This window comes from Mchenga conophoros, linkage group LG17 (assembly GCF_057382185.1).
Source record: "Mchenga conophoros isolate Kocher_MC1m ecotype Shallow Benthic linkage group LG17, M_conophoros_male_GT1.1, whole genome shotgun sequence".
NCBI classification, from domain to species: domain Eukaryota; kingdom Metazoa; phylum Chordata; class Actinopteri; order Cichliformes; family Cichlidae; genus Mchenga; species Mchenga conophoros.
In genome coordinates, this window is record NC_140542.1 from 4,903,300 (window position 1) to 4,929,524 (window position 26,225).

The 26,225-nt window shown below is 41.1% G+C and overlaps 2 protein-coding genes across 3 annotated transcripts; one reads left to right on the forward strand and one right to left on the reverse strand.

Moving 5' to 3' along the window:
* Window positions 1-3,187: 3,187 nt before the first annotated feature.
* On the reverse strand, window positions 3,188-12,921 carry hcfc2 (host cell factor C2). Of its 2 annotated transcripts, none has more exons than XM_085252437.1 (17): window positions 12,672-12,921; window positions 12,038-12,186; window positions 11,789-11,949; window positions 11,501-11,703; window positions 10,023-10,107; window positions 8,120-8,223; window positions 7,718-7,951; window positions 7,426-7,629; window positions 7,160-7,194; window positions 6,478-6,598; window positions 5,760-5,816; window positions 5,619-5,674; window positions 5,394-5,537; window positions 5,125-5,307; window positions 4,738-5,035; window positions 4,578-4,650; window positions 3,188-4,491 (listed from the first exon to the last, which is right to left on the reverse strand). In XM_085252437.1, the coding sequence occupies exons 1-17, from the start codon at window positions 12,835-12,837 to the stop codon at window positions 4,482-4,484; spliced, it is 2,283 nt and encodes a 760-aa protein (XP_085108563.1). In that variant the 5' UTR covers window positions 12,838-12,921; the 3' UTR covers window positions 3,188-4,481. The 2 variants fall into 2 exon arrangements, with proteins under 2 accessions (XP_085108563.1, XP_085108562.1); XM_085252436.1 differs by having other exon boundaries at window positions 5,125-5,310; window positions 12,672-12,920.
* Window positions 12,922-16,220: 3,299 nt separating this feature from the next.
* elk3 (ETS transcription factor ELK3) lies at window positions 16,221-26,205 on the forward strand. The gene is made up of 5 exons (XM_085251913.1): window positions 16,221-16,561; window positions 20,266-20,513; window positions 20,607-21,335; window positions 22,521-22,643; window positions 24,190-26,205. The coding sequence occupies exons 2-5, from the start codon at window positions 20,307-20,309 to the stop codon at window positions 24,283-24,285; spliced, it is 1,155 nt and encodes a 384-aa protein (XP_085108039.1). The 5' UTR covers window positions 16,221-16,561; window positions 20,266-20,306; the 3' UTR covers window positions 24,286-26,205.
* Window positions 26,206-26,225: the final 20 nt, after the last annotated feature.

A 26,225-nucleotide genomic window follows, 5' to 3' on the forward strand; every position in this document is an offset into this window, starting at 1 on the left:
CGTTGTTCCTTATTTCCGCCCTTCTCCACGCCTCTCTCTGCGGACCTTTAAGTAAAGGACTGCTCCGCGGTTGTTGTGGGGTGGCAGTGGCATAGCACTTAGGTCGAAGGGCTATCAACCGGTATTCCGGGGTTCGAGACCACCTTTCTCCACTACCTTCCCCTTTATGCGACCGTAACCAAGTTGAGTCGTTTTTTTGTTTTTGTTTTTTCAAATTTAACACACGTTTGTTTTGTTTTGTTGTTGTTGTTGTTTTTTTATTAGTAATATTAACATACAAACAAAATGCACACATTCAGAGAATAACCATTCCTTACATATTAGCAACTTTCATGCATAGGAAAAAGATAATATAAAGATGGGGTCACATAATTTAACAGATTATTAACTCTCTAAATCAAAATCTTCCACAAAGGAAACAAAAAAAAGCAGCCTTTTCCTTTCTAACTAAGGTCAAAGATTCAACCAACAGGTTTAAGTCGTTTTTCCAGTAAGCCTATGTTGGTTTGGTCTTAAAAAAACGACATTTATGTATAAATTGCTTGTACAAGATTAATAACACATTAACAACATAATTAGCTTTCTTTTCTTTCAAAAACACTCCAAAACATTATCATATTTAAGGTAAATTGGGTCATTTGAATCCCACTGGAATAAAGCCAGGTATGAAAATCCAACCAAAATATTTGTATAAAATTGCACAAAAAGAATAGATGGTCCAAATCCTCCTCTTCTGTTTCACAAAATACACAATTACCAGTTTCTATTTTGAATCTATCACCAAGGAGTCTATTTGTCAGGTAAATTTTATTCAAAATTTTAAATTGGTCTTCTTTCCCTTTAGGAGGGATAGGGAAGGTGATATAATCAGTTCTTATTTTTTCAATTTCTTCCCTTTGGAAATCTTTTAATATGTAAATTTGGAGAATAAAGACTCCTTAATGAAGATCTTAGAAACTTATTCAGTTGAGTCGTTTTATTCTATATCAGTGTTGAGTGTGCAGGTGCTAAGTTTTAAATTACAATCGCCGATTGTAATGTCCATTACGTCCTCCTGAGCTTATGCACTTTGGTTCACGGGATAGTGCCTTTCCCTATTCACACGTAAACAGCCCCAAACCCATATTTAAAGCATTCGCCTATGTTTGGTTTGTCGCTTCTTCCAGCTGAGGTTATTATACAGCAGGATCCGTGATAGTCTCCGAAGCGAACCGTGCGCATTTACCCACGCAGGGGACATTCACTCACTGCCAGCTTCCCTGGGGCATTTTCCTGTCTTCTGGCCACTTTGACCACCTCCAGAATGGTCAACACCAATATTCAAGTGTCAGCGTTTCCTAGAAAGAACATTGGTCTGAAGACTACTGCTTTTTCCTTAAGCCCCTTGGCTATTTTGTTTCTAATTTAGCTTTTTTTGCAAGTGTCATTACTTGCAGCATGACCTGAAGCTCATTCAGATTAATCAGGTAGTTCAATTTCTAGAAGATCTATGTGTGCTATTGCAAGAGAGTTCGCTGTGTCTACCAGTAGTTTCAAGAGTGTGGAGGAGCTACCAGATGGGCCATTACATGAGGAGACCTGGGCTGGGCGGTCAATCTATCAGTAGGACTGGCATCTGCTCCACTGATTTAGGAAGAACGGGAGGAGCACTGCAAGAGCCCCACAAGATAACCTCTATCAGGGTGCTCATGTGCATTTTTCTAAACATATGGTCAAGAAGTCTCCATGAGCATGACATGAGGGCCTGAAAGGACCTGTGTTCATTGAACACCAATCAGTCTACATGGTGCTGTTCTATGGGGAACACCAGAAATGGTAGGTCCACCATTGGCACCTCATTCTTTTTCAGATAAGAGCAGGTTTACACTGAGTACGTGACAGATGTGGAAAAAATGTGGAAAGAACAAGAGAGATGTTGTGCTACCTGGATAACATCTTCCAGTATTGCTGGTTTGGCAGTAAGTTAGTGATAGTTTGGCAATGGTTATCCAAGGAGCACCACACAGACCAACAGTACTGACTCCTGTTATTGAACCCTTCAGACCTTACTATGAGGCTTACTTCTGGTTCCTTGTGAAGGTCATTCATGTGGTCAGAGTGTGAAGGCAACTCATAAATGAGGAAGGCACGGACGCTGATGACTGGCCTTCACATTCCCTAGACATGAAATAAATTAAGAACCTCTCCCGAGCCACATGAAACGAGCCGGATCAGCCTGTGATCTCAGTGTTTAATATTGACTTTTTTGGTGTAATTTTGTTTTTGAGGGACAGTCAATCTGAATGAAGTTTACTTTTCAGGGAAAAGGAAGCTGCACCAGCTCATCTAGCACCAACAACCATGACCTGCCCGGAGTCAAATAAATCATCCATTTTCTCCCATTCTGATGCTCAGTTTAAACTGCGGCAGGTCATCTCGTTCACGTCTACATGCCTGCTGTCTTATTATTGATTAGATCATTTTTAATGAGCAAATAAACAGGTTGTAGGGCGGAAAATTACTGAGATTTTTACTAAAAAGTGTTCATCCTGTAAGCATGTGCTATATCTGTTACAGTAATAATTATATTTGCTACTGTATCAAACCTTCATATATAGTCTGGTATTTCCACATTATAGTTCATACTAACCCATACATTACCACAGCTGTTTCACACACATTTACCACATTCAACAAAATATGTTGCAGCGACTCTTCATATTTTAACTGAAATGCTAAATATATATTTGAGAACAACATATTTCTTTCTACGCCCGTACCCTCACCTATGGTCACGAGCTGTGGGTAGTGACAGAAAGAACGAGATTGCGAATACAAGCGGCGGAAAAGGGTGGCTGGCCTCGCCCTTAGAGATAGGGTGAGAAGTTCAGCTATTCGGGAGGGGCTCAGAGTAGAGCCGCTGCTCCTCCTCATCGAAAGGAGTCAGTTGAGGTGGTTCGGGCATCTGACAAGGATGGGCGCCTCCTGGGCAAGGTTTTCTGGGCATGTCCCACAGGGAGGAGACCCCAGGGCAGATCCAGGACACCCTGGAGAGATTATATCTCTCGGCTGGCCTGGGAACGCCTTGGTGTTCCCCCAAACAAGCTGGAGGTGGTGGCTGGGGAGAGGGAAGTCTGGGCTTCTTTGCTTGGGCTGCTACCCGAGAGACCCGGCCCCAGATAAGTGGAAGAAAACTGATGAATGGATGGATGGATGTTTTTTTTATTATTATTATTGCAGGTCACATTGATTAGTTATACACACATTAGACTTCATCACCTCTGAGACCTGAGCAGCTTGCACACATCTGCAATTAGATACCAGAAGAAGCTGCTGCTGATCCAGAGCAACAAACCGACCAAAGATGCTGAAGCACATCTCCACCGGACCACACACAGGTGTTACACCAGCATCCAGCAGGTAGTCGTATCTTGAGCACCTTTCTTTTAAATCCTATACAGTGCCACTAATGATTGTCATTAGAAACTTTGTGCACTCTCTGGTCACTGCTTTAAAAGTGAAAAATGTAAATTCACCCCTTTTTTTGTTTTCCATTATATTGCAACAGTATTTCACCCAGCCTCTGTAATAACTGCCTGTGGTCTGTACATTATTGAGGTCCATGCAAAGCTGCGAGTGTCCTCAATAGCACAATTACAGGCTGATGTTTGCTGATACTATCATGACATTTATATTTATAAATCTTCAAGAAAACAGGTGCAGATTGATATAATCCGAATTATAAAAACAACAATTTACTCAGTGTAAATTCCAGTGGCTAACTGATGAAACTATATATGGATGAGTGAGAGTCTTTTATAAGAGGAAAATGAAACGGGTAAAAAGTGTGGCATCTTTACTGCACCTGGTAAAGACGGTAACACGATGGAGAAGATGGCAAAGCTGTAATACCTTTCACCCAGTACATGACTGTTTTCTGTGGCTATGAGTATATTGAAATTAAATTATGTCAGAAATAGGTTAAGAGTACATGGCTTTTGAACATGCTAATAAAAGCACTGTGATGTATTACACATACATTACAGTGAGATAAATGTAAAGACAAAGAAAAATCAAACTGAAATTATATATATACGTATAACGGAAACAAGTTTGCAGTAACATGTGGCTGAGTAAGACACAAAAACATGAGTAACATTGCTGATATTTCATAACCCCGTGGGACCGGTGGGGCCTGTAAAAGGACCACTCGTGTTTCCTTCTCATAGCCCGTCAGTGGCTTGTTCAGTAAACACTGAGGCGTCTTCACGTCTTCCAGAATGCATTTCAAACAATACTTGCAGTGTTTTCTACATCTTATAATACTATAATAATTACTTAACAAAACACTTTAACTAAAACAGAACAGTGGCCAAACAGCCTGTGAAAATGTAAATCTATTTACAAAGTAAAAATTAAATAGATTAAAAATAAATTAACAAAACTATTGGGAAATAGATTTGCCAGCATCTTGAGTGAAAAGTCCTTTCCCTAAAACATTTTCAGCTGGAGCTGCAAGAAGAAAGAAAATAAAGAACCAATTACAAGTGTCCACTTTGAAAAATAAACAAAGCAGAAAAGTTAAAAACTCTGATCACCTGTCAGCAGCGTCGTTGTCAGCCTCAGCACTGCTGTCAGCTTTGGATAGTGATGTTCGCAGTGTACTGGGATCTATAAAACACAGAAAGAGGAGGTTGATACATCCATCATTTTAATGTGAGAGGAAGTTTAAATAAATAATATCGGAAGCTGCTCCACCTTGAATCCAGCGGATCTGCGTGGCTGGGCCGTAGCCTTGCTCATTCTTTGCAGCGATCCGGAAGACGACTGCTGGTCGGTTGGAGGCAGAGCTGTCGATGTGCGCGTTGTCCAGGTGGCTGGAACTGACCGAGCAGGAGGTCTTGGTGCCACGGTATATCCGGATGAACGCCATCTGACCCGGCCGATCCGAAGTGGATGAGCGGCTCTTCCTCACTGCCATGTACATGGAATACTCCAGGATCCGGCCCGATGGAGATGAAGGAGCCTCCCAAGTGATGTGGACTGAATCAGTGGCCTACATGCAAACGATACCGAAAAGCACATCAAATACATTTTCCAGTTTTCCTGATCTTTGCATCAATATTTCTTGATACTGTGTGTCACCTTGGTAATCTTAACAGCAGAGGGTGCTCCAGGGAAGCCAGGCTGGCAGGTTTTGAACTCGCTCACTGGGCTGAAATCTCCCTGGCCAAAGTAGTTGATGCCTGCAACTCTGAACCTGTATGTCTGACCGGTAGCCAGCTCCTGCTTCTCTCTGCCCTGGTAGTCCTGAGGCCCTGGCAGCTTCTTCTGAAGGAGAGAGCGAGCATGTGAGGGTAAGATGTAATCCATAGGTGGTTTCTTCATAAACACCATTCACTTCTGGTTTTTACCTCTTTAGTGTTCGTTGCCCGACTGTTGATGGCAGATGTCACCTGGTCACCATCAGCAGGTAGGTAGTAGTGGCTGACCTCAGAGAATAGTGCTTTGAACACGCCGACATCAAACCACACAGCGTTGTCTGGATTCTGCCGAACCTGTAGGTGATGGTTTGTGGTGTTAGTATGAACCAAGCTGAGAGGCAGAGTTAAAAATTCACTATCAGAAGAAAATCCGACCTGATCTGTGTGGGTATAAAAATCTGCTGTCTTGTCTGCAGAAACCGGCTTTTTGCCTGTAAAAAGGTAAAACAATCAACACGTTTTAAAATCCTCACCAGTCAAATATCACTGATGTTAGATCGTAAGAGCCACCATTACCTGACTGGAGCTGAGCTGAGCTGCTGAGATCTGCTGCTGCAGTCTCCTGCCCAGCAGCTACAAACAGAACACACAGAAACAAAAACAATCTAAAAATGTCATAATAACAAAATCCTGCTTTGGAGAAAAATTAAATTACATTATAGGTCACATCCGGTTCAGTAACACAATCTGATGTGGCCTGCAAATTTTGAAGCATTTACATTCTGTCATAAACAGTGCTGTGCCTGCACCAAGGCAGAGTATATGATAAATAAGGATAATTTGAACTGTGACTCGTACAAAGCTACTCTAGCCACGTCAAAGAATGCATTGCTTTTGTATTTTTTTCAAGTTGAGTCTAAGATTAGAAGTCATAAACTGGAGTAAGAGTTTATTTGTGCAGCCATGTTTCTGCAAACATATCTGACTATTACTGTGCAGGAGCTTAAATTCTTAAACACACATTGGTAACAGCAGATAGCTTCCCCTCCCTGACCTTGCGTCAGCTGGAGGCTTCTTCCTATTAAAAGGGAGTTTTTCCTTCCCACTGTTGTAAATCGCTTGCTTATAGGAGGACATCTGATTGTTGGGGGTTATTTCTGTATTACTGTAGTCTTTATCTTACAATATAAAAGTGGCTTGGTGACTGTTGTGGTGATTTGAGGTCGTATAAACAAAACTGAAATGAACTGTATAAAACAGCATTTAAGCAAGAACCACCTGATAAGAGACTTACTGCAGAGTTTTAGGTTAGAGTCCTCTTTCAAGTCTCTCCCATCGATCCTCCCACCCTGTGCTTGACTGTCTGCTGAGCCATTTGAAGATTTTGCTGAAGCATCCTGCTGCAGCAAAGCACCCTGAGAAAGAAAAAAAAACATCAGGGAGAAAATTTAAGCACTACGTCTGGACTGCTGGCGTGTTAGTGTGGCTGTATGTTAGTGTTTGTGTATTAAATCTTATTTATAGATAGTTCTGGGTGATAAAATGATAAATACAGTTATTGTGAAGTAACTTTTCCTCAGTGTTAAGATAAAGCCAGTAGAGCTCATTCCATTCACATTTTGACAGATAACCCAAAAAGCTAATAAGATTAGTACTGAACTGAACTAATGATGTGGCTGGATCTGAGCTATAGCCACATAATTTTAAACTGAAGCACCGTGTAGGACTGGCAGCCGGCAATAGCACACATGATATTTGGGCGACTGAAGCTTTGTACACGATTAAATCAGGAACAATAACAAGAGAGAAAACAAAGGGGAAAAAAGTGACTTCTTCAAAGACTTAAGTCACTTGGACGATGAAATGTTTCTCCCACTGACAACACAACGCCCACAAGAAGTGATTTGATTGACATTGATCACTGTTCTTCCCCCATATTGCCCAGCCTTTATTATTGATATAAGAAAGACTCTTACCTGTGCTGCTCCTTTCTCTTCTCGGTTTGCGGTTTCTTCATTTTGACAATGATGGGATCAAACCATTTTACAAAGAAAGTAAAGAAAGACTGATAGTGTCAATAGTGTATTTTATGAGTCTGAAAGCATTGAAATTGTTCCCTTTTTGCTGTATTCTGTATTCTGTTTGCAGTGACCATTAGCTCTACACAGAAACGTTTCCATCTAAATCCAATAAAGATTTTAATATAAACTGATGAAGTCACTGAAGGCTGTGCTTTCCTTACCAGCAGATTGTTTTTCCTTTCCATTCTGACCATCTATTCCTGTTGGATCCGCTGGTTTGGGACCACTCACTGTAGTCCTGGGGGAACTTGCAGGTTGGATCTGGAGGATATAGCAGTCTGCCGCAGCCAGGGGGCGCCATGCCACATGGAGCATGCTGACAGTAGATTTGATGAGCAGCACTGCCTCTGGGGTCGCTGGTCGATCTGAGACCAAAGGATTTTTAAACAGATTTGTGCTTTTTGCCCCCCCAGCACCGACCCCATTGCCCTAACTCGCTCCCCCGTTTCTCACCTGTTTCCAGGTACCACAGGTCCTTGCAGCACACTTGGTAGTTCCAGCTCTTGCGGTATCCATCACGACCGCTCCAAACGTAAAGCCTGGAGCCAACACTAGCGGCGCAGTGGCCAGCCCTGGCTCTTGGCCTGCAGGCATATGGATCATCGGTCTGTGGTCCCTGGCTCTGCAGCTGGTACTCTATATCATCATCGTGCTGCTCTGGGCCAAGGTTCTGCCAAGTCATAGTGTCTGTGATAGGAAAACCAGGTAACAGTGAGCTTGCTGGCCTCCATGAAGGATTGTAGGAATTCCATGGATGAGATTAAACAAACAAACAAAAAAGGCTCACAGGCTACAGATCTCATTTACAAAACCACTCATAAGTTATTTTAAGGGGTTATAATGAGAAGAACTCACCTAAGTTGAGAACGCTCAGGGAATTAGTGCAGATCCATTCAGTTCCTAAAGCAATGTGCGTCTCTGACTCTGGAGCAGGAATCCAGCCGCCAAAAACATACATCCTGCAGACAGAACACACCAGACTATGTCGAAGGACATTCTGGTTTCATATATACACAAGAACTATAAAACAATAACACACAAACATTGGGTGATGTAAGACTTGGATGCAGCTGCTCATCCATGAAAACCCATTACAGCTCTCTATGCACTGTTCTTGACCAATTAGCTCAAGGCCAAACTAAGTTTGGAGGTCTGGAGCAACTGAATCTGCCAAAAGTTGGTGACCTCTGCACATTATGTGCATCAACAGCAGATGACCCTGCTTTGTAATTTTACATCGCCTACCACTTCATGTATGTTGGAGTTGCTGTCATCCCCAGTGGCTTTCACATTGTTATAATACCACTAACAGCTGACTGTGGAATATTTATTAGTGAAGAAATTTCATGACTAGACTTGTTGCACAGCTGCCATCCTATCACGGTACCACACTGGAATTCACCGAGCTCCTGAGAGCAACTAATTCTTTCACAAATGTTTGTAGAAGCAGTCTGAATGCCTAGGAGCTTTATTTGATCCACCTGTGGCCATGGAAGAGCCTGAAACACCTGAACTCAATGACTTGGATGGGTGAATACGTTTGGCAGCATTATGCTCAGGACGAACTGAAATATGATGTTTTATCAACGTAGATAATCATTTATAAAGTTAAGCTGCATTATCAGATTTAGCCACATGGCAGAGTATAAAGTAGGGCTGCCACAAACGATTATTTTGATTATTTTTGTGATCAGTCGACTAATCACATCATGCATCTATTGGAGGTAAAGCGTACAGCTTATTTTAACAGCATGCATCTGCTCTTATATAACTATCATTAGTTTACAGCTTGAATATGTGCTAACTAAAAATAAAGACAAGATGATAGTTTATTAAATTTTTAATGAAATTTGCAGATGGTCTCAGTGGAGTTTAATAAACTCAGCCATCTGCTCCTTGCTATCTAAAATACAACAGGACATTGGAGTAAATTCTCGACCATCTCACACTTCTGTTTATTCAGTTTTCTAAATAAATAGAAAACTGATTATTCAGTTTGTGAAAACTATAACTTTAATCTCAGCCAAACTGATTTACTAAGGAACAAATAAAACACAGAAAAAAGCCAAACAATAACATTTTTAAACTATCTAAGTGACTTATATATCGTGTTTAACCCGAGTAGCGAAAGACCGCTGCTCTCGCCGGCTCTAGTGAGCCCTGAACCCCGGCTAGCTGTCGAGCTAGTGGGTAACAGACGTCTCTCGAAAACGTCAGAGCACTTTTGCAAATATGTGATGTCTTGATAAACTGAGCAGATATTTGAAGTTTATACAGCTACATTCTCGCCTGAAAATATGTTAAAAGTTTATTTTGTGACCCAGAAAGAGTAATAAGAGTAATATAAAACTGAAGGACACATCTGTCGGAGTCTTCGAATTTGGATAGCCTTCGTCGTGTCGCTGTAACGTAATAGGCCTACAAATGCGGCTTCCGAAGGATGCTGTCCCTGAATTTGGACACAGCAACGATGCTGGACACCGCTGCTTCTTCTTTGGGGTTTAACGGCAGCTGGCATCCTTGTACATGCAGTGCTGCCACCTTCTGTTTCAGCCCGTTATTACACTCTTAAACCCTAATGCTTATTCCTGTGTCTTTCGGGATCTTACAAAGCTTTAAAGGACGCGTCTACTATTAAATAAATCGTCGACGTAAGCGTGATTAGTCGACTAATTGTGGCAGCCCTAATATAAAGTAGCTTTTTGTTGCCAGAGAGGAACACAAAAAACTCTCTGGTGTTAATACATAAGAAGCTTACTTGTTTCCGATGACACTGGCCGAATGAAGACTTCTGGGAAATGGTGTGGAACCTTTTGTTTCCGGTATTGACCAAACCATTGTGTCTAACGACGACAAAGAAAAGATATAGGTGTGTTTAAATATTCCAAACTCCTGTTCCTCATTACCAATTAGAAATGGAGACATGCAAACAGGGCTTAAAACATCAAAGAGAAAAATCAGGGTGTTAAACATGTCACTTCTTGCATTCTGATGATTTTCTATTTAGCAATTTGAGTTTTTCCAGAAATAATTTCTTATGTTATTTCAGTTAATTCATCAACCCTTGAACTTAATATGCTTATGCACATTAAAAAAGAAAATCTCACATCTAATTGGGGATGACCGTTTTCTAATTATGAGGAATCTCAGTGGACTCACATGTGTTAGAGACATGGCTGAGCAAAGTTATATAACGTTACCTTTCTGTGATGAATGATTGCCAAATTAGCTTAAAAGGTCAAAATAACAAAATGAAGCCTGCAGGGAATGACACAGCTGACACCTAACTGAGGAGCAATGCAAACAAAGGTTTAAATTCATAACGCTGGTTTATTTTCTCAGGGTTGGCAACTTTGGAGGAAGACTGAACACTGACAATTTTGATCATATGTAACTTCACCAACTTCTGGCACAACCAAAGGTATTTTCACCATTACAGTTTTCATTTTATACTTACTGCCATGTTGCACAAATATACAAACACATGAATTTTAGATAGATAGATAGATAGATAGATAGATAGATAGATAGATAGATAGATAGATAGATAGATAGATATACACACACACACTGCAAATCCTGTGTAGAGTTAATATCAACCAAACTTACTCTCACATTAATCATTAAGGCAGTTTTATTAAAAATTCATGCTTAAACCCTTTTTTTGTCCTTCTTTTTCTGGCTGGTCTGTTTAGGGATTGCCTCCATCTCACACTATACCTAGAATCCTCCTCTATCACACCAACCCTGTGCATGTCCTTCTCCACTACATCCATGAATCGCATTCTGTGGTCTTCCTCTTTTCCTCCTGCCTGGCAGCTGCAATCTTCATGATTCTTTGTACGATACAGCCACGATCCCTCCTCTGTAAATATGCAAACTATCTCACTGCTGCCTAGCGTTGCCTCCAAACCATTTAACCTGAGCTGTCCCTATGATATACTCATTTCTAATCCTGTTACACTCTTGCTGCTATCCTTCTGTCCCAAATCCTCCACGACTCTGGTCTTCCATCGACTCCACACTTGCATTTAGGTTGTTTCTTTTTGTTGTTGTTATACTATTGTTCTTTTTTGGCTTGCAATTTATTGGGCAGGATGAGAGAATGACAATTGGCAACAATCACAAGCATAAGTATCACTAGTGCAATTTAAATTTTAATCCAAGTGAACATCAAAATAAAGCTTTCTTTCTGCAGCTAGTCACTATGATATATAAAACCAAGATCACTCCTACCAAGATCAAGCTGCCAGAGGTCATCTAGCCGACTTCCTTGCATCCCTCCAAAGATGTAGAGCTTCGGGGAACCAAGGCCAGTGTAGGCAACTGATGTATGGGACTCCCGTGCAGAGGGACCACGGCCCTTTGTGTCTGGAATGTTCCAGCCTCTGGCCCCTGAAACTGACTGGAGCTCCAATTCATACAAGTCTCCCAAATACCTAAAATGGGAAAAACCCAATAAACCACAGAGCACTTACAGGTTTTTACACCATTCTTGAGAGTAAAGATGTGTCTGCACAGTACCTTGGCACGTTGCCATTGGGATCCTCACTATCATTGGCCAGCCCTCCAAACAGGTAGCATTTATTACCCACAAGAGTGAAGCTGTGTCCGATCCGAGGGCACGGCAGTGAGCCATTTCTGGGTGCCCTTGGTTTCAGCTTCTTCCACAGCCAGCGACTCGCCTGAGAAACAAAAAATATCTTTTAACATCTTCCCCATAACAGCAGCAGAGTTAGAAGAAGCTCCAGTGGAAAAAAGAGACAGTGTTACCTGGAGTTCATAGAGGCTGTTGGTGTATTTTCCAAACTCAACCATTCCACCAAAGACCAGTATTCGAGTACCTTCACAAACAAAGCCATGGGCTGCACAGCCAGGAGGGATGTCACCCCTAACCGCAGGTAGAAACCACTGCTTTGAGACTGGGAAAAAGGGTAGCTGTTAGCCAATGTATTATACAAGTCTTAATAATGTTTAATGCACTGGCCAAAGCTGGCCTGGAGACAATTCACGCATTCACGTTAAATATATTTTTACATACATAACCCAAACTGCACCTTAAGTAACAAAAGAACTTCATATATTTAAACAAAGGATGTGACGTTCTTACTTTTTTTTGGCTCTTGCTCAAATTCACTTTACAGTTCACTACATTTCGGAACTATAAAACTCTCCTGGTCAAGTAAGTGGATAGTTTACAAACATGAAAAAGAACCCAACCAAATAATATCGTACACGCAATTTTATAATTTTGCGGTTGTTTTATAAAGATATATGTAACACATATACAGTATACAAAAGCCCGTGGTGGAGGGCTCGTTAGCTTAAGGGGTCGTTTCCCTCTCGAGCATGCTAAAAACATTAGCCGCTAACCTGCTAGTTAGCGTGAATGCTAACGGTAGCTCACCAGTGTTGTAAACATGGAGATCCTCCGCTATCCCTTCGTTTCCACCACCGAAAACGACGATGAGCTCCCGGATTGCGACTGCACGGTGTCCATGCCTGGACCGAGGTATCACTCCTGTAACGGAATGCACTTTCCTCCACTGCGGATCCTCTTCGCTGCTCGTCATTTTCCCGTTGGGGAGCCCAAAGTTTGGCGCTGTGGACGTTTTAAAGATGGGGGCGGACCGGAGAGGGCATCAGGAACTTCAACCAAAGAGGAACAAACAAATAGGAAGTCTCACTCTGATCTTTGGTTTGGCTTAATTTTTCTGTATATGAGTTTTTAGGAGTTGCAGAGCAGTTCGTTAGATTAACGTGAAGAGATGGAGAACTATTCGGTGGAAGCACATATTCTTGATGCCTGTGACAATTGATTTTACACATGCATATCTGTCTATTTGTAGTCTTTTCATCTGAAAAAATATTTCTCATTATTTATTTTTATTTTTTGGGTGGAAGGGGAAAAACACAAAGTTTTGATTTCCATTTGCGCCAAAATATGTTCACATGTGCACATAAAGCATTTGTTTTAACTTGTTATTGATCAGATTGTGTGTGTTGATTGGTTACCAGACAGATTAATTGTCCGTCAGTGCAACTTGGCCTCTTTCATCCTTTCTCTCATTTGTCTGTGCAGTTTTGCATGTCCTGATGCATGCTATATGGCTGTATTGTTATGATTTTCTTACTGACTTAACATTTAAAGGTGTATTTTGTAATTACCCTAGGCAAGAAGTAAATAAAACTTTCACCACCAGTGGGCAGTGTTTGGCAAGTGAGTGTCTTAAAATGGTTTCAAATGTGCATAGCTGCGCTTTCATTTTTGATGTAGCCATACCCACCATCTCGCCAAGAGCCTTTTGTAGTAGTGATGTGTCGGTCGCCAACGAAATGGCTCTTAGAGCGGATCTTTTTTTCCCTTTCTCTCACCCTCTCCCTCGCACTTTTTTCCGCTTCACTCCGCACGCGAGCCTTGTGCTTTACGCTGGGATGAGGGGGGAGGGTCGGTAGAGTTACACTCGCAGTAGCACAGGAACAGAGCGGGAGGGAAAGAGAGAGAGAAAGAGAGCCAGGGACAATGACGTCACATTAGAAAGGTATAGTAATCATCCACAACTATTTTCAGTTGTGGATGTTAAAGGATTCAGAAAGTTTATTCATGCAGGCCCATATGACAGAGAATATGCATCTTCTTTTTGTTTTCATATTTTAATTTATATTTAATTGTGTTGTGGTTTGCAGTGTTTTGTGTTGTTTCACTGAAAATTTAAATAGTTAAAAGTTGAAATGTGAATAGTTGGTTTTAGTATTATATGATTTATTTATTACATTTTATGTGGAGTGAATAAATAAAAGTATATTTACGGTGGCAAACGTATGTAGACAAAACACGTACAAACTCCAAAACACATAAAAACTCCAAAACACGTAAAAATTCCAAAGCACGTACAAAAGATGACAGAAGTGCTCCAGGATGCTAGGGGCAGTGTTGAGCTTTTGTTACCTAGTGGCTATACAAGCCAGCAAGTACCAACAACCGGATTTGGTGTGTGGTAGTAACAGGTAAATTAACTTTTCTTTTAAATTATTTTAATATATATGAGTGCTTGTGTATAAATACACAAACAATACACATATGCTTTCAATTATGTAATTTAAGTGATCTAGGTAGCTCTGTTAAGGAAGTTCAGTTAACGCTAGAAATGTGTTTTGGAGTTTGTACTTGCTTTGGACTTTGTGCATGCGTGTTTATACATGTTTATATATAAACATGTATAAATAAAACCACTTTTTTTACATTAGTAATTCCTTTTGTGCTTAATTTTCTATTGTTGTTAATAATTAATTAATTAAAGCAACATAACAACCTGAAGAGCCGGTTCGGAGCCGAAAGAGCCGGCTCTTTTTAGTGAGCCGAGCCGAAAGAGCTGGTTCTCTAAAAAGAGCTGGAAATCCCATCACTACTTTGTAGGCCACCAAAAATAACTTGCCTTGTTAAATTCAGTCCTCCGAATTCTCTTGGTAGTCTTAGTTTTTTCTAATGTTATCAACTACTTTAAAAGACAGGTATTCAAAAAAGCGCAGCAGTGTGTGCTGCACGTAGTGTAGAATGTTGCTCGATTGCACTGCATGTCACAAGCTAAACAGTCAAATGACATAAGGACGACATGCAAAACCACACAGTCAAATGAGAGGAAGTGCAACAAGATGACACATGTAAAGTTGCACTCACACAGACTAATCTTTTATTAGGTGAGAAAAGACCTGCACAATAGTTTGCTATTATTTCGCACACAAATGAAGCACAGGTCAAAGCAGACAAGACAACAAAATGTTTTCTCATGCGTTTGCCTCACACAGTCAGACAGCATCTGAACGTAACTTTATCACAAGAGGAATTTCATAGGAAACCCAACATTCAAACCTCCACCCAGGGACATTTACATAACAATTTCAAATTGATCTGTGTTGCGTTATGGAAAGTAACTTGACATGGTGCACAGACAATCCAGCTCCACCAGCTGTTGGGTAAGCATTACCTGCCAGTGACTGCCCATTACATTGTGTTTTTCCTGTTGGGTTAAATTAGCTTCTGACTGCTTGATGACTCTAAACTGTCTCACATGCGACCCCTATCGGCATGCAGTTGCAATAATAAACGATTGCAGAATTATGTCATGAAGGCTGCATGATATAAATGATGCAACAGCTGTTGGCATGGCATTGGAGGCCACCGTGACACACATACACTCACTAAAAAATGTTTAATGTAGAATTGAACCATACAGCACTGTCTGACTTAGACACAACAGGTTTCTCAGTGATTAAAAAGCAAAATCTGATTAATATTTTATGCTAAATTCTGTCTGTTGACCAGTATGTGACTAGAAGGTGTGAGGTCGTTTGATGTTGCTCTCTGGTGTGGGTTTGGAAATGGAAATTTCAGGGAGAGCAGAGAGTGGGCTGCGCTTATGCTGAGGCGTGGTTCATCTTTGCAGACATAAACGATCTTTCCCTTTCTCTTCCAACAGTCTGCGGTTGACCTCTCCAGATTGAAAGGCACCTTTCAAGGGTTTCAGCTGATGCGTCAACTAACAAAGTCCTCAGCCCCCATACTAAGTATTTAAGTCGAGAGCATTAAAGGTTTTATATTAAATCGTTTAAATATTACATATATATTTATTCATTAAACTTAATAAAGTTTTTGCTTTGTAAGTGTATGCATTGTACCCACCTCCAGAAGGTGATGATTTTTCCATAAGGAAACTAAAGTTTGGACAATAAAGTTACCCAAAGGCCCAGATTTACTTAACGTACTGTGTGTACGTGTGTGTGTTTCTGTGTGTGTGTGTGTGTGTGTGTGTGTGTGTGTTTGTGTGTGTGTGTGTGTGTGTGTGTGTGTGTGTGTGTGTGTGTGTGTGTGTGTGTGTGTGTAAAAACAGGAACCCCTCCCGGTGAGCAGGAAGAAGGTGACGTCAGTTGTCACTTGGCTCAGCGCTGAGGGTAGTCAAGATTACAATATTTCTGTGTGTGTGTGTCTGACAGAGAGAGAGAGAGTATTCTAAAAGAGGAGGTGTGTTTATGGGAAGTAGAAATTTTGTGTGAACGTGTGCACGCGCCTGTGTGTATGTGTTTACACAGACTGGAATACTGCGCCAGAGGAAGTGCGCCCGTTCTCCGTCTACGCGTCCCGACTTCCTGCTCTGAGCAGGAGAGAGAAAAGCTGCGGATCCGCTTTCAGACAGCGGGGCAGCAACAGCAGCAGCATGGAGCCCCAACACACCTCGCACACACCGCTTTAAAGACACAAACCCACACATCGCACACGGACAGAGGAGCAGCCACAGCTAGGTAGGTGCCATATTTCCTGCTATGGGCAACTTTCTGAAGTTATGTGTCTGAGCACATTTGGGCGTAATAGAAAGACAGAAACGAGCTCGCGTTAGCTGTTGGTGTATCTGCTGAAGTCCTCTAACGGTCAGGCAGTCACTGTCAACTTGAAATCCGACTAAAGTCGTGCGTAAAGTTGTGCGTAACGAGGTAAAGCTGTGCGTAAAAATGTGTTAAAGCTGCGGTTTTAGCACTCTGCTTTGGAATCAAAACTGACCCCGCTGATGGGAGCTACATTTGGGGGTAAAGAAAGGGATTAAAAGAGGTTAGAATGGTGGCTGCTGTGGAAAAAAAATCAGCCGTGGCTCCTTTAAAAATCTAGTAGTAGAATTTCTGGTTTGTCTGGACCTCGCAGACTAATTGCCATGCGCTTCCGGATAGAAGCTGGCAGCAGACAACATCTTGAAAATGAGTCACTGGTGCAAAAACAAAGAACCGTTTGAGTTCCAGCAGAAACCCCTGCTCTCTTTCCACAGACATACACTCTCACACACAGACATACTTCCAAAAATAAGAAATACACAGCCTAAAGAAAATGGATAGACTCATATGTGGCTTTTGGTTTGTTTCTGCTGGACTGAAGAGCCCCCAGAAGACACTGGCAGAAAATCCCATGGATAAACATTTGCAGTAGGAGAATTTTTTATGTACAGATCTTCCATGACTTGTGAGCTTGCACAAGAAGAGGGAGTTTATGGACAAGCAGATTTTAAGCACTGAAACAGCGGACCAGTGCTCCAGACTGCTTTTATTCTGAAATTCCAAATAAATCAGCAGTTTTTGTGGCTTTGTTCATCTCCTCAACAGACTTGCAGAGTATAGATCAGAAAGTTTGACACCGGGGCATACATGTATACCCCATATAACAGATCTATATAGAAGTATAGACCGTGTGTGTGTGTGTGTGTGTGTGTGTGTGTGTGTGTGTGTGTGTTCGTTCCCAGTGGGTCTCTGTGACAGGAAGTCCTGGATAGGAAAGGTCTCTCACCGGGAATGACGCCCCTGAAACTGAATGACAGGAAGTCCTCGTTTAGACAGACGGACATCAGTACAGTTCTTCCATCACTTCACACACACACATTCAGGAAATAGGAAGTGAGAACACACTTGCTTGTGTGTGTGTGTTCACGATGATGGGTCATTGTTTGCACGAAATGCACTTTCACCCCTACCCCCCTTTTGCTGGTTGGTTTCCTTTCAGAAAGACACAAAGGGAAAGGTGTACGCTGTATTTTTAGATCGAATCAGTAGTTGATTACTCCGAATATTAGCGGTTGTTTGTTATTTTTCGTTTCGCAGTGTGCAGCTCAGGAACTGTAATTTAATTTATTTGACAAAGGAGGCAGGGAGCGACAGGCAGACACCCACAGGTAAACATGTCAGTTAAAAACCCAGGCTTGCCTTGGCAGAAGATCACTGACCACATCCTGTTTTATCACCATGGGAACATCCAAAAACCAACCAACCAAATGTATGAACCTCTCTCTCTTGTTCTCTCTGTGTCACACACGTGATACTAGAGCTCATGCACACATGCGAAATAACAAGAAGCACAAAGAGCAGTGTCGGAGTTTGAGGAAATCCCAGAGAGATTTTATTTTTGTTTGTTTTTGGAAATTGTTTTGCATCTTAAAACAAAACTGAAAAATGATCAAAGAGCTCTTTTCAGAAATTGTAACACTAGTGATCCACCCCAACATGTACTGTAACATACACACTTCCACACACACACAAGAAGCGGGAGGAAGTAGCAAAGAACACAAACCAGTACCCACAGACACATGGTTTACATATCTCACACTAATCAACTGTAAGCAAAAGTAGTCCAAGTAAATACGAACAGAGCTAACAACTGTTGGCTTTCTGATCGTTTAAGATTCACAATAATGGAAGATTTTGGCAAGAAAATGACCTTTAATGCAGCAAATCATTTTTCATACCCCGTGTATAAATCTTCTGGGTGTGTCATTAAAGCATAAATAACCAAATAATGGGCTGATTTTCATTTCAAATGGAAATGCATGGGTGAGCGCCAGCTTTTGTGCATCAATATAGAATGGAAATGTTTTATTTTTGTAATGCAAAGCACCAGGTAATAATTCAACATACACTGACAGTTTCCCCAAGTGTGTTATTTTGCTTTTTGAGGAGGAATATGACGTGTTCCCCTTGAAAGTTACCCGTATGCCTTGATAAACATCCATATTCACAGATGACCGTTGCATGTCTGTTCTAAAAGCTCTTTTATTACTCTGTTATTCAAAGGTTGAGTTATTTGAACATGTGTTAAACATGTTTGAACCAGAAGAAGGATCAGCATACACTTTAGTTTTGATGCCAACAGTCTTTCTCTTCTCCACCCACCAACTACCCTTTTCCTTTCTTTTTATGATGTCCTCTTTCACAATTGAGTCTTGGAAAGATTAAAATCTATAACCTTTTAAGGACACTGGATGACTTGCATGTATTGTGATGTACTTTAAGTACGGTTTTCCACAAAAGTTAACCCGCTGCGTGAAATGCAAATGCGAACTTTGAATGTGATGCCATCAACAATGTCCAGATATATCTTTGAAGCACAGCAACATTTATCAGTAAAAGGGATCAGCTGACTTGCAAATATTTTTATTTACATTTTACACAGCATCCCATTCTTCAATTAGATTGTTTTTCCAAGTTCAAGGTTCTCATTTATTTAAGTTCACTGGGAATGGTGTATTGTATTTCTAATAAAAGTGAGCTTTAAATCTGCATTAATCAATATTTTTATGACACCAAGTTCACATTATTAATATAAAATTAATATTTGTAATGCACAGAGTGTCACAAATTCTATCAGCCAACTGTGCAGTTTATAAGAAGACCTTTTAATGTCTTTTATATGGCAGCCCTGGAAGTCAAATGCAGTGCAACTTTAGGAAACACCAGCAAATAGAAAAATCCTGCAGTAATTTTTTTTAAATTGTTTTTTGTTTGTGAGTTTATTTCTTGAGTTGCAGTGCTTTTAACCTCTCAGGGCCATCATAGTTTGAGCTCATTGTTTTGGTTTAACTCATCGTAGCATGTTGAAGCTAAAGAACTAGATATTTCATTCTAAAGGGACTAAGAGCTAGATGGGCTTTTTTTGTTATCAAATGTTTATTGTCTTTAGACAAACATAAACATGTAATCGGTATTATTAAAAACTACAATAAAGAACCAACTCATCCAATAAAAAAACATAAAAGAAAAAACAGGTCCAGAATGAGGCAAGAGAGACAAAGGGGGAGATGACGATGACAAGACTTGGGCCCAAGTCATATCAGATCTTAAGTTTAACTGTGAATTCATGGAGTAAAAGAACATAGAGTTGTTAGCTATTATGACAGAAGCCGCTGTAAGTTGTAGACTTGTAATGCACCAGCAAGGAGAACACTTCCTATCAGCATCATAACTTCCAGAGATTCATATGTGACATGATTTTACTCGTCCAACAGTTGACATGTGAATGTTCTGGTACAGATTCAACTATAGAAGAGATGCGCTCTTCCTTACTGCACTCTTTGTACAGTAAAGAATTTATTGTCACTCTACAGATGTACAAAGAGATACAGAAGCAACCCCTGCAAAGGAATATAGGCCATTCCAGATTGACTGTTTCTCCTGATCTGATTTTTTTACTGCAGATCACCTGTGTCTTTGGTGTCCCCGTTCCCTCCCCATCATCATGGAGAGCTCCATCACACTCTGGCAGTTCTTGCTGCAGCTGCTGCTCGACCAAAGCCACAAACATCTTATCTGCTGGACATCCAATGATGGCGAGTTCAAGCTGCTCAAGTCAGAGGAAGTGGCCAAGCTGTGGGGCCTGCGCAAGAACAAGACCAACATGAACTATGACAAGCTGAGCAGAGCACTGCGCTACTACTATGACAAGGTACGCAACTTATATATCTAAGCTACACAACATTGAAGTGGTTTGTCTCCTCAGTTGTAATGAACTGCACATCTCATCGTGATTCTCCTGCAGAACATCATCAAGAAGGTGATCGGTCAGAAGTTTGTCTACAAGTTTGTGTCGTTCCCTGAGATTCTGAAGATGGACCCTGCATTGGTGGAGTCGGGTCGCAGCAGTGAGGAAAGCGGGGGCACCGCATCAGAACCCGAGGCTGAAGATGAGGATGGGGGTGAGAGGAACCAGTACCTCCACTCCGGCCTGTATTCCTCCTTCAAGATCAGCTCCCTGCATCACTCCTTAGAGCAGCACCGGCCAATCAAGACAGAGCCCAGATCCGATCGTCCGGACGACGGCTCCTCTGTCATCCGATTCATGACCCACCGTGGCCACTCCTCGCTCCCCTCCACCCCACCCCCATCCTCAACCGAGAACTCCCATTCCTCCAGGCCGTCTCCTCAGCTGGCCTGCTCTTCCTCCTCCTCATCCTCCTCCCCTCCACAAAGCCCCACCCATATGCTAGTGAGAGTGGGAGTCCAGAGCACAGATGCAGATGAATTGGAGCCCAGCGCACAACCTCTAAACCTGTCATCTGGTCAGAGAGACAGGGAGAGGTTACAGAGCAGGACAACACCAGAAAGGAGGGGACTGGCCAATAGTACGCCTCTAAAAGGAAGAAAACCGAAAGGCTTGGAAATCTCCGCCCCTTCACATCTCTTGACAGGAAGTGACCTTGTCTCACTTGCCCTCAACAGCCCAGCTCTGCCATCTGGGTCTCTGACCTCAGCCTTCTTCACAGCACAGGTACAACGTGACACATTACACACTTGTTATACACACATTCATGCTTCCAGAAATGCAGTAGGTAATAGGTGAGGAATGAGGAGATGAGGGTCAGACGAGCGAAAGAAGAGATTTTTGGATGAGGAAAGTCAGACAGGGAGGAGATGGAAAGAGGTGAGCGGAAAGAAAAGGAGGAAGGGAGGGAGGGAGGGAGGGAGGAGGTTCATAAGTGAAGCCATATGTTCATGCAGCTTCCGATTCACTGGCAACAACACACTGACCAAACCAGGACAGTCTGACTACATTCAGACATTCGGCGAACGCTCTTATCCAGACTGACTAATCATACACTGCTGTGCATACATCACTGATGGAAAATAAAAGTATAGGCTGACCTGTTCACTCATTATTTCAAAAGTTGAGCTGCGTTCATGTGCACACTTATTTAATATTAGTATGTATAACCCACTTTCACCCACGGGAACACATGGGAATTTTAATAAAAAGTCTGGAACTTTTTAAAGACCTTGTTCCCCCCCTTTTTCACTTCCTGGATCACAACCAGAATAGAACTGTGAGAAACAAGTTTATGGTGTTTGCTTTTTTTTTTCTTTTCTTTCAAATTTCGTAGGTTGTGGTTGGTAAAGAAGCAAAAATCCATTAAATCGTGCGCCACAAACAATCTTAATCTAGTTCAGTGGACCGGACATCAATAAATGGTTTATAACAAGGTTCATAAGACAGCTTTGAGTGGTAAAACAAAAGACATTTGAGGTCCTGGAATTACCAGACAGATCAATGGCAGGCAATCAAGTAAAGGTCATCAGCTAAAAACCATAAGTATACAGCCGTCTGCAGTCTAGCATTGCTGAAAGTGTAACTGTACTGACAGTGGGAACACAAAAGCATTCATTTACCTTTTACAGACTGTTGAAGAAAAGAAAACCAAACTGCTTTTATATATCTCAGAAAGCCGAGACAGAAAGTAGATGTCATGAATTTTGCATGAGTGGGGCTTCCTGGTCTGCATGGAGACAGTCTGCCAAGTCGGTTTGAGATCACTAGAGGGCACACTTGGCTTTGAGCTCTGGGTGAGACTGAGTGACACGACAGCCTCGCCGCTGATGTGCTGCCAGAATAAACACCATCATCTATTTCTTAGTGTATTTATTCCCTGACATTTCATTTGGGGTTTTGTCTATGTAGACTCCGTCTGGTCTGCTGCTCACTCCCAGCCCTCTGCTCTCCAATATCCAATTCTGGTCCAGCCTCAGTCCAGTGGGACCCCTGAGCCCTGCCCAACTGCAGAGCCACGCGCCCCTCTTCCAGGTAACAGTCATTTATTTTTATTTCCATGCATGTGCACGGGCTGTCTTCAGCAGCTGCAGATATTTGCCAAGCCTCTGTTAAATCTAAAAATATCTTAACTTCAGGAACGGACCACAGGCTCGAGCTACATTGTTAAAAGTTGATTTGATTTTAACTGGATTCAGTTTTGTTTAGCACCAGGTTACAAAACAACTCAAGGTATTGGAAAGCAAAGATCAAAATATTAGACAGAGAACCCCAAAGGATCCTCTATGAGCAACATTTGGCAACAGTGGGGATAAAGAACCCACCTCCAAGAAGAAGTGGTTGCCAGCAGATCCAAGGAGGGAGAGCATGTCTGCTGCATTCTTACATTGGTTTTGTCACTGATGGTTATTCAGCAAAAACTACACTCTTTCTACATAGACTACGACGGATGTACTTCCCAGGGGGACTGCATTGGCTAGAAAAACAATCCCTGCAGAAGATATCAAGATAATGATTGTTACAGAATGATGTTCATTTTGTAAATTGTGGTCAAACAGACACAAAGCAGGTTATGACTGTATGGCCACAAAGTGTGAAATTAAATGACACTGCACAATTCCTCAGGTTGCCTCACTCATCATGTTGAGACCTGTTAAAATGCTCAGCTGGAGGCTTCAAGATGGGACTTCTAACCATGATGAACTCATCTTTTATATACAGTCTATGTCTTCACCTAAAACCAACATAGAAAAATTTTGGCAGTTTCTACATGATGAGGACATGAAAAGATAAATGTTTTCATCTTTAAGTGTAGTGATGTGCCCATAAACTATCTCAGTTTACACAAACTGCTCTTTATAGTCATTTCATATGGCATTGAGACAAGCAGTTGCAGTTGTTTTCTCACATTAATGTGTGTGAGGTGTGTGTGTGATTCACTTTATGCCAAGGGTTTCAAAATAAGCTGCAGATGTTTCCGTTTTGGTGTGGACAAGAAAAGAGGGCAACTTCCTGTTGTCTAGGGGGAAAAGAGAGTCTCTCCCATCCAAGTCAGCTCTCACACACACACTACAACAAATAAACTTTTAAACCAAGCATCAAATACACAGTTTTAGTCCTCAGAACAGGATTTGGTCCCAGTGTCGTCCTCACAATGTCTCGAAACCTGAAGCACTTCCTCCAGCAGACTGTTTAGACATTGGCATGAAACAATTTTTACACTGACTTATACATTAGTCTGTTATATACTTACATAGTATTGTTAGTATATAACAGACTAATGTATGAGTCAGCGTAAAGCCACAAATAAAAACGACATGCTTTAAAGGTGATTTGATTTTTTTGTGATTTGCTCGTAAAAGCATGCAGAAGAACAAAAAGAAATGACTGAAGAAAAAGTAACAAATGACTCTAAAACTATCGAGTTTCTTTCTTCTTCACTTTTAGTGACTGTTAATAGAGTATGTGTTTTTATTTTAATTTATATCCATGGAAAACACTGAAGTCAGGAGACTATTTTGTCATTCACACAAACAACACAACAAATACAAAAATCCAGTTTTTTCTTCTCCTTCTGCAGTTCCCCACACTGCTGAACGGACCCATCCCTGTGCCTTTGCCTGCCATGGACACCTCCTCTCCTCTGCTGCTGTCCTCCAGCTCCCACAAGTCTTGATGCCAGCCTAAGATAACAGGGAAATGGGCCGGACCACATTAACACTGAACCGGCGCCCATTAAACACAGAAGAACCGCCGAGGATTTGGACTCGCTCTGTTACACTTTAAATCCAACACCTGTTGCTTTGTATTGATTATAGAAGAAACAGGAGCTTATCAGAAACTTTGCTCTCTGAGAAGAGCATCTGCATTGGCCCCTTTTTCATGTTTACTTGCTTTAACATGTGTTTGGTGTTTTCATTCCTTCAGGACAGAAATCTTTGAACTGTTTTCAAGCAAAGAATCTGAGTGAAGGCCAGACCTCATCACATTTCTCATGTCATTTTTTTTTAAATCAGTCTCATTCCACTTTGTCTAAGCTTCAGTGATGCAGACCAGTTGAAATATAATACTGCTTTCCCCCCTTGCATTAACTAAACTCAGTATCCACATTCCTAATTAGTGTACACCACAGTGTCAGAGGCTAGTCTTAATAGATTCATACCAGCAGCTTAAAGAAAGCACAGAAATATACTTTCCTATTGAGGGTTAGTGTTACATGCCAGGATTGTTGGCACTCCCGCGTATGTGTGCAGAAAATGAAGCTAGAGCCAGACAGTTAAATGTTTAGATCTGCTTATTCACAAGGTAATAAAATCCAAGTACTTGAAAGCTCATTCATGAAAGATTTATCTGTAAATAAACTGACCTGTAACCCAGAAAATCACTGACATAGAAGCTCATCTGGCTTATGATTCATCACAATTCACAGGTTATTTTAATGTGTAAAGTATGCAAAGTAAGTACTTACTTGGCTGAACTGTGTAAACAAGAACTGAAATTCACTAAAAAGTCAAGGACGTTTACAGTCCTATCATGTTAATTGTTAATGAATCCCAATAGATTAAAATCTGACCAGTGTTCTAGGAGGAGTGGTTCTTCTGAAAATTGGAAAAGGCATCCATGAAATCTCAAACATAGTCTTGACCTTGAGCACAGTTTGGGTGAATATTGTGTGCCGGTTCGAGTCAGCTCTGACCAATACTCCAGGAGTAGCAGCGATCCTTGTGAATTGTGGACAGATTTGTATTCTTGTAGGGTCTCTACCTTACAACATAAAGCACCTTCAGGCAAAATCTCATTAATACCAAGAGAAGAGTCACAGCCTAAACCCTAAAATCACAACTTAAAGCTTCAAAACACTTTTTGTGTGTGTGGATTAAAAACTTAGTGATTTAATCACTAGTAAGCTTTAGTAATGGATTTTGTAACCTTTGAAACAGTCAATGAACTGTTCTAGCTTAATGTTTACTGCACATATATGAAAGGATCAGTCTTTGAATTCATCAAAATTTGATCAAAAGGGGACCATAACTCAAGAATTTGACACTACAGGCTACATAGGCCAGTAAAGAAAACTTGCTACAACAGCGAGCAAGTCATGAACGAGGATGATACAGCTTTCCCCCCCCCCCCCCCTTTCCTTTCCTGCTAAACCTTCCTTTTAATATACCAAATGTTCACATTTTTTGGATGTTGCAGGTCTCAGGATTTTTTTTTTTATTAAACACAATAAAAAAGTCTTTGAGCCGGACATGTGACCACATGACAAGGGACCTTCACTGACTCCTAGCAGAACTCCTGCTAGCCAGAGTGCTACAACGCTGTGGAAGTCATTATTTCCTGTATAATATCTTGTATTTTCTCAAATGCACTGTAATTTTTTAACCTTCTACCAGCTGTGCCTTTCTCAATATGTAAGATTTATGTAAATGTGTTTAGCTTAAGTTTGACATTCAAAGTCAAAATTGCACAAAGAATTTGTTTTTTGTTTTAATGGTTTGTTTTTTGTTTTAGAGAAATGAATAGAAGTGTATTCTCAGTGATTTGCTTGTTTTCTGCATTCTTTAAATAAATGTTACATTTTTTTGAAATAGAATTATTATAGTACTTTTTTTA